This window comes from Fukomys damarensis, unplaced genomic scaffold (genome assembly GCF_012274545.1).
Source record: "Fukomys damarensis isolate Sample0158 unplaced genomic scaffold, DMR_v1.0_HiC HiC_scaffold_27, whole genome shotgun sequence".
Lineage (NCBI taxonomy): Eukaryota > Metazoa > Chordata > Mammalia > Rodentia > Bathyergidae > Fukomys > Fukomys damarensis.
The window spans coordinates 18,888,688-18,897,580 of NW_022900939.1; the positions used below are offsets into that span (position 1 = coordinate 18,888,688).

Sequence of the window (8,893 nt, forward strand, 5' to 3'; positions counted from 1 at the left end):
AGGAGGAGGAAGAGGAGGAAGAGGAGGAGGAGAAGGAGGAGAAGAAGGAGGAGAAGGAGGAGGAGAAGGAGGAGGAGAAGAAAGAGAGAGAGAGAGATGGGAGTCACTTTGGTGTGCTGCCGCTGGGCCATGAGCAAGGTATCGGGTATCTCACAGGCTTCCTGAGGCCACTGTGGCCTTTTAGCACTGAAGTACTCACAACTCCTGGAATTGCTTGGTCCCAGGGAAACAAACGCCCGCCTCACACAGAGATGACAAACTGAATTAATACTTATAGCTGACTTAGAGGACAGATGACCCTCCCACCATGATATACCTGGACTGCACAAGCCTTTCCTCCCTAATCCTCCTGCATCTGGTGAAGCGGATTCCCTGTGGGCACCTGAAACCTCGGTGGGAGGTGGCACCTCTGAGGTTTGAATGCTGGTTCTCCCTATGGTTGTGTTAGCAGAGAGGTCTCTGGGAGGTGACAGGGTCACAGGGGCAGAGTCTGAATGAATGAAATCAGAGCCCTTATGCAAGAGACCTCAGAGAGCTTCCTGTCCCTCCCACCATGTGAGCATGCAGTAAGAAGTTACTGTCTTTGAACCAGGCAGCGGGGCCGCGCCAGAGATGGACCCTGCTGGTGTGGTGAATTTGGAATCCAGGCTCCAGAGCTGCAGACAATGTGTGTCTGCTGTTTGGGAGCCTCCCAGCCTTTGGATCTTGTTACGGCAGCACAGCTGAGGCAGTTGCCAAGTCACCAATAGAGGAGACCTAGCCTGGGCTCCACGGGCTCAAGGTCTTGAGTTTTCAGCCTGGATCTGCCTTCTACCTGCTGTGCCTGCTGCGTATGGCCCTGGCTCTGGACAGGGTTATAAGGACAGCTCTGGTCCGGGACTAGCAGGCAGGGCCAGCGGATAGGAAGGGTTAACTCACTTGCCTTGTTCTTCAAGAACAAGCAGGCAGGCACTTCCCCCTTCTGGGGTCTGGTAGCCTTTACCTGTCCTCATCGTGGGGTTTCAGGCTGGATTTGGTGATTTTCTATCCACTGAGCAGCAGAATCTGGCTGCAAAACTGACTTCATTTCTTGCGCACAGAGTCAAAGGCAGTTTCCTTAAAACCAAGAAACGACACATTGCCCAGACCTGGCCGTTATCCCTGAGTCAGGGTTGTACTCGGGCTGGAGTTAGGGGAAGCAGCCCTTCTGGACTGAGTGGCATTTGAGTGATAATTAAGTCACAGTGGATCGACCTGTCAATTAAAACCAAAGAGCTTGTGTTATCATATGCAGCTGTCTGCTACCTGTTGAGAATGTAGATTTTATTAATGGCAATGATGAAGAGAGAATAGAAAAATAAGAGTTCTCCTACTGGGGATCCGGGCTAGGCTTCTGCTTTGGGTGGAACCTAGGGAATCAGACCAAATCCTGGCAAGGAAGTAAAAGTGACAATTTAAATGGAATGTTGTATAGCATTTTTGTTTCACTCTGTGGCTTCCAAACTTGAGAACCCCCGAGTGCAACAAAGGAAGGCTTGGCAATAAAGCTGGAAGTGCCTTTCGGTGCTTTAAACATCTTGGTAAGAAGTGAAAATTAGAATATCCCTTTATTAGGCCAAATTGTGCAGGACCCTGTGATATGCGTGGTGTCACTTGTAAGATCCGGTTACTACGTAACTTTTCCCAGGCATCAATGTGCCCATCACCTTTCAGGCTGGGGCTGCCTCTGAGTTAAGCTGTTCATCATCCATGCTAGAGGAGCTGCTTCTGCCCACACGTCGCTGTGGTGGGCTCCGAGGGAGCCCTTTCTGGGCTCCCACATGGCCCAATTAGAAGGTTTCATGGACATTCTGGTTCTGAGTACGCTGAGCTCCTCCTTGGCTGGGAGTGGAAGAGGCTTGTTTGATGCCTGTAGTGACGGACGGTCTGTATCCAGCAGTCTCCTCGCAGCCTCAATGAATCACTGCATGTAATTCCTCAGGAATAATAACACTTGGGAGAATGGGGCGGCTCCAGGAAGCGGGTCGAGAGACCTCATAAACATCAGCCTGAGAGGGAGGGGTGCTCAGCTTACCCAGCACAGATGAAGGCAGGCTGAAGACTGCAGGCAAACAACTCCCTCTGCCACGATGGATGTGTGGGTGCATTTGGTTTGTCGAGTACTGGTTCCTAATAAACAAAGACTGGGCTTTAAGTGAGAGCTCACATACAGCATCCAGTTAGGCCAGGATTGCTCTTATGTATACCCGGCTGCCTTCTGGCAGAGAATAGGGGTATTTCATAGAGGTGTGTGTGATAGAGCAAGATACAATACACTTAGCACCCAAAGTGGGTTGGCAGGGAGGTGAGCCCAGGGCCAGGGCCCATGGGGTGGGTCTTAGGGTTAGACACAGAGCCAGATTTAGGTTTACAGAAAATCAAGCCCAAGGAATGGAGAGTTCCAGCCTCTGCTTGCCCTGTTTTTAACACCTGGCAGCGCTGTGGTGCCTGTTACAGTAGTTGGCATCCATGGCTTACACACAGGTCACTGTTGGTGGTGTACACTGTGGGTTTGGACAGAAGCATCATGTCCTGTACCCACCATCAGCATCATGTGGGATATTATCACTGTCCTAAGTACGCTTTGTGCCCTGCCTGCTCTTCCCTCTGCTCCCCAGCTTCTGGCAACCACTGATCTGTCTCCATAGTTTACCTTTTCTAGAGTGACACAGAGTTGGAACCATGCATGCAGAGCCTTTTCACATTGGCTGCTTTCACTTAGTAATGTGCATTTATGTTTCTTTCATGTGTTTTCATGGCTCAATAGCTCCTTTTCAGGACAGAGTAATATTCTGTTATCTGCATCTACCGCAGTTTGTTCATCCACAGCAGGACAGTAGGGGTCTATGAAGTGTGGGGGAATTGTGAATAGAGCTCTCATTAGCATTAACATCCAGATTCCCATGCAGACATGATGTTTTCAACTCATGTGGGGAAACACGATTGCTGGTGTGTGTAGTAAGAGCGTGTGTTTTGTTGTCCTGGTGTCCTGACCCCTTCTGAAATGCAAATGCCTCTCACCTACAGCCTCACCTTGCTCAGCAGTGCATGGTAGGCCTATGAGGAAAATTAGGAGCAAACGGAAAGATGTATCATAGCAAATACTGATGTCTCCGCCACAGCCAGCGACAGGTCATCCACACTGGGCCCTCTTCACCTTGTCCCCACACAGAAGGACCTCACCCTTCCATATTCTGGCTTCTGCCCCTCCGGGGTCGCCCTGCATCTTGGTGATGTGGGAAGGACTCCATGCACCACATGGAAAGCCCACGACACTGACGTTTGTGTTTGTGCCCTGCAGCCCCTTACCTGGACACGTGCCTGTCAGCATCGTGAAACTGCAACAGGAAGTGCAGGCACCTGCCTTTCTGTCTCTAGTCAGAGCCCAGATCACCCCTCCTGTAATGGAGGTGCGCAGAGAGCAGGGGAGGCACCCTTGAGCTGTGCTGTGGAAGCACTGCCACTGTTTGACTTGCACGTGGCCCTGTGCGCCACTGCCACTGCCACAGGGCTGATGGAGCCACCCTGACCACCTGGTGGTTGGGGCCTATGGGTGGGTGGGGGCATCCATACCCTGCCAGTCCATTTTTTAAGTTCAGTTTTCGGCTTTTGAATGTGGCTCAGTGAGCTCAGCCTTCACAGCCTCCCTGATTGTTGTTGCTAATGTGAGTGTGTTTGGGACTCTCAGAGACTCCCCTGACCCTGGCCGCCCAGCTGGATGACTCCATGGAGGTCATCAAAGCCCTCCGAAATGGCGGGGCTCATCTGGACTTCCGCGCCAAGGACGGGATGACCGCCCTGCACAAAGCCGCCCGAACCAGGAACCAGGCTGCCCTGAAGGTGCGTCCAAGCCTGTCCTGTGTCAGACACTACCCTCCTTGGTCCCCTTGCATCTGTCCCCTGGGTCCCCGCCCACAAGGAATACTGTCCTCACTGGAACTTGGAACACTGGAGGGTTTTCTGCCCTCTCTTTTTGGTATTGCTGCTTCTAGAATTTACTGTCCACTAAGCCATCTTCTCCTTCTGCTTCAGTAAAGGGCTCATGTTGTGACCTGTAAGGCTGGTGCTGAAGCCTAGCTCTGTCCCTTGGAAGAGGCTGCAAGCCCAGCAGAGGGCGCTGCACCCACCTTGATGCGGGGCAAAGGCTGTGTACACCCAGCAGTGTCTTCTAGCCTTGGTGGTTCCTGCTCCTCCACCTTCCCCAGCTGTGTTTGAGAAGCACCCAGAGAGAACAGTGGACCCAAGGTCCATTCTTTATCCAAGCCCTGGTGAGGGAGGATGGGGTCACTGCTGCAGATTCTCCTCAACGTGGGGCTTCTCCCCAGACGTCTCAGCCTAGGCTGTGCCCTCTCCTGGCTTCTGCAGACCCTGTGTGCATTCCTGATGCTACTGCATAGGTCTGTGCCCTCGAGATACAGCACTGTCCTGGGTTACACATTGTAGCCTCGGTCCCCTACAAACCTGCCTGTCCTTGATTGCTCTCCATCACTGCCTGCCAGTACGTGGGCAGCTGGCCACGGGCAGGTCTGAGTGCCACAGCCCTGTCTGTCTCCATCTCTCACACAAGCTGGTCCTGCAGGCCTGAGCACCATCTCCATTTAGGACCTGCTTAATTCTGAGTTCGGGGGAAAAGCCACGGGAGCTCAAGGCCAGCGCAGCCTGCAGGAGACAGGGCACAGGCTGCTTTGATTGTTGCCCCCTGTGCAAAAGCCATTATGAGACCAATGACCACGACTTTGGATTTTCCTCCAGACCCTGTTAGAGCTTGGCGCCTCCCCGGATTACAAGGACAGCTACGGCCTCACACCACTGTATCACACAGCCATTGTGGGGGGCGACCCCTACTGCTGCGAGCTGCTGCTACACGAGCACGCCACCGTGTGCTGCAAGGACGAGAACGGCTGGCACGAGATCCACCAGGTGAGTCCGCACTTCCGGTAGCACCTGTGCGCCGCCCCACTCCCACCTCGGGGCCTCAGGCATGCATAGCAACCACAGGTTGGTTCCTGCCTTCAGTCATTTCATGTGACCATCCAGAGTTCCTAAAAAGTTTGGATCAATGGTTAGCATTCACACAGACTAGCAATATAATTCTGGCTTCTCTAAGAGAGGTTGGAAGAGGAGGTGAGCCTGCTGCCTTTCTGCACGGCCCAATCCCTTGCGCTGGAGTGGATGCCGCCCTCCTTACACTGAGCCATGAATTCTCCAGGCCCCACCAGCCTGATGCACATGACCCCCGGGCCTTCTGTGCGCAGGTGACCAGGGCACAGGGCTGCTTTCCATGCACAAATCTTGCGCTGTTCAGACAATATGGGATTCAGGGCATCAGCTGTGGTCTGCAAGGGTGGAGGACACCTGGGGGCCCAGTAAGAACTGTTTAATGGCCAGGAGCAGGTGTGGGCAGGACCAAGGTTGGAAGCGCACAAGTGGGCAGTGGTAAGGAGCTACCCGCCTACCATGGGGGCTGAAAGGCCTGGACGAGATTGTGTCCTGGAGCAGACAAGGCCAAACTGAGGAGCGGGGAGCCAGCCCAGTAGGCGCCCTGACACCAGGGTCATAGGACAGAGGCCCTGCCAGAATCTGCAGTCGGTGCAGGCACCACAGATGCCAGCCTGGAGGTCACAGCTTCTGGTTAGAGTGGCAAAGGGTCCTGGAGGGCAGAGGCCAATGCCTAGGACATTAAGGGCAAGGAGCTGAGATGTACGGAGGAGGCTGGGGGACTGGGCTTTGAATGATTCTTGTTCTCAGCCTGGAAACAGTGCCCATCACTGTCCCCAGGCTGCTTGCGCCTTGGTGATGCCACCACCACCACACATGCTTGCCTTGTCCTGGAGGCGGGTCATGTGTCACCCACTGCGGCCAGGCCCGAGGGTGGAGGGTCCCCATGTGCCCCGTGGCCCCTGGCCTTTCTCCTGTGGGCTCAGTTCTGGACCGCGGAGTCCCGAATCCCAGAGAAGGCCCTGCTCTTGTGGTGTGAGCAGGGGCCCTGAAGGGCTCAGGGCACTAAGTACACACTGAGCAGGGGGCCACAGAGCAGAGTGATCGGCTCTCGGAAGTGCCCTTCCCCATCCCAGCTGGACATCTCTTACCATTCTGGTGCTTTTCTAAGTGTGGCTGTAAGGTGTTCTGCAAGACGGGGTTAACGTTACATCAGCCAACTTCAGGGAAGGCAGATGACCCACTGTCCTGGGGGTGGGCCTTGTCTAGTCAGGTGAACGTCAGAAGAGCCAGGATCGAGGTCCCCAGAGTAGGAAGCAGTTCTGCCTGCAGACGCCTTCAGATTGGAGCTGCAGCACTGACTCCTCCCTGGGGCTTCAGCCACCCTGCGGATTCCAGACTTGCATTCCCCATAGTTGCACAAACTAATTATTTTAATATTTATTTTAAATTTAAATTCTTTTACATTCTCTGTTTGCACCCTCCCATATGTACTTCAGAGTCATCCTCTGCATCCTTTGGGGACTGGTTTTGGGACCCCCCGCCAATGGTACATAGATCCTCAGAATAGCATAGTGTTTGCATAGAACCTACACACATCTGTGTTCTTTGTACTTGAAATCATCTTTGGATGACTTATAACACCTAACACATATCAGTGCTGTGTAAATAGTTGTGATACTGGCTTGTTTATGAAAAGTCTCTGTGTCTATAAATCAGTACAGACTCATCTTTCAGCCCAGGTATTTTCCATTCATAATGACGGAGAGCCCACAGATACAGAGGGCTCAACACAAGCATGTGCACACGTGCACCCAGACACTCGCACACACACCCCCTGTTGGTTCTCTTTTCTGAAGACACAGCCAGAGTGGAGGAGGCGCATGAGCCCTGGGTTTAGGGTGTTGTTGGGGTCCAGGAGCTGCTCCTGCACTATGCCCTCTGTCCTGTCCCACCCAGGCCCTTCTTTTTAGCAAGATGTGTCTGTCCCATCCTCTCTGTGGGAGCATGTGGCCTTCTGCCCATGTTCCTTCTCCTCCCTTCTGGCCTGGGCGCTGTCCCTCAAATCTGTTGGAGCCCAGCCGTTCTGAGCCATCTGCAGCATTGACGGGGCGATGCCACCTCTTGCACGGGTGTCTCCTCACCCAGCCTCTGCCTATGAGGAGGGATCTGGGCCCCTCCTCCTACCTGCTTCATCTGCAGGCCTCTCGGCCACACTGCAGCCCTCCTCCCATCCGGTGCCCATGCAGCCATGGATGTCAGCGGCTGAGTGCCATGTTCTGACCACCCTGGTGCACCCACGAGCAGAAATGCCCTGATGTGTGTGCCTCATGTTCCCCCAGGAGAAAACAGACACAAGGCAAATGGATGTAAAGGAATTAGACATATAGGAGCACACACGCCCACAGCACTCACATGTCTACAAATGTGTGTACTCCACGTTTCCAAGTGGCGGTGCTTCTGGGCTCACATCATTCCCAGCAAGTATCTGTCCTGAGCCAGGGAGGGGTGACTGTGGCTCTGTGCCCTGTTCCTAGCTGGACTGGGTCATCATCTCCACAGTGTGCAGCAGCTGGACTTCCTCAGGGAGAATCTTCACCTTCTTGGTGTGCGGGGCCCTGAGGCCCTAAGGCTCTGAGGTGCCCCGTTTGGAAGGGAGCAGTACTGGGTTATCAGTGCAAGTGAGCTTTTTCTTCTTTCTTTTCTTGCCTTTCTTGTTTGTTTGTTTATTCATTGCATTACTGGGCATTGAACCCATGCCCTTCCTACCAAGCTACACACTCAGCCCCTTTATTTTTAATTTTGAGATAAGGTCTCCCTGAATTACTAGTTGCGCAGGTTGGGTTTGAACTTAGAATACGGTCTCATCCACCCCAAGTTCTAGGATTATAGGCCTAGTTCAGCGTCGTCTTCCCCTTGCTGGCTTGTCTGGTTTTCCTTTAAATCCCCAATGGTGTGGGCCTAGGTTGGTGAAGATGGTGCCCAAGAAAGGTGTGAGATAAAGCAGGGAGGTGTCTGCCTCTGGGCCATATCATGCACAATGCGATGCCCATGCCCTCTGAGTGCCCTGGGCCGTAGCTGGGCACAGAGTGTCCAGGAAGAGGTCTGTAGTCCTCAGCTCTCCGCTCGGCCAGAGGCAGCTCAGTGGGCACATTTTGGAAGAATTCCTTCGGGACACCTCATTCCCATATGCTGGGCACCCACCCCTGAGCCCACATCTCTAGACACAAGTTCTCTTCCTGTCCAGACACTCAGTTGTGGTGAGGGCAGTGCCCACCGTCAGAGACAGCTTGAGATTCACAGGTTCCAGCGGGAGGGAGGGTGCACCACGTGTGCAGGGCTTCATTGGAAACAGAAGGGAGTCGGGAGAGAGGTGGGGTTTTCTGAGAAGGGAAGGCCAAAAGTGTGAGCAGACTTGAATGGCTTCAGAGTTCTGGTTGCCTGTCTCCTGCCTGGAGGCAATGAGGGCCGATGGTGCAGAGAGTGGAAACCTGAAGGTGTGGGAGTGGGGCCTGCACGCTCAGGCCTGGGGATTTGCATCTGAAAGGCCAGCATCCTATTCTCCAGGCCTCAGCTAGCCCTGAGGTGGGGCTGAGGTGGAGGAGATCCTCCCCAGTGAGACCCCTGGGGCTAGAGTGCAAAGATCTCAGAAAAGGACAGCGAATCCCCAGGCTAAGCAGCTCTGGCTGTCTCTACCCTCAAGACCCCTCTGCCGGCCCCCAACCTGCCCTCCCACCCCCTTCCTCAACCTTCTCTTCTCCACCGGTGACGTCACACCCACAGGTCCAGTTTTCTTCATCCAGAGCGTGTGATGATGGCACGTCCGTGGGCTGCGGGGACCCTGGTGTCACTATGGGCCTGGCTCTTGGCATTTCTTGTCCCCACAGGTGTGGAGTTTCATCTCTGAGGTCCTGAGCTTGGATCCGCTTCTGGCCTC

The 8,893-nt window shown here is 53.9% G+C and overlaps 1 protein-coding gene across 12 annotated transcripts in view; it reads left to right on the forward strand.

Moving 5' to 3' along the window:
• Nucleotides 1-8,893, forward strand: part of Shank2 (SH3 and multiple ankyrin repeat domains 2) — a 511,573-nt gene that overhangs the window by 117,849 nt on the left and 384,831 nt on the right. For all 12 annotated transcript variants that reach the window (XM_010635716.3, XM_010635704.3, XM_010635710.3 and 9 more), the window contains 2 exons: nt 3,707-3,858; nt 4,771-4,938. In XM_010635716.3, coding sequence (XP_010634018.1) covers nt 3,707-3,858; nt 4,771-4,938 — 320 coding nt within the window. The remainder of the gene's footprint in view (nt 1-3,706; nt 3,859-4,770; nt 4,939-8,893) is intronic.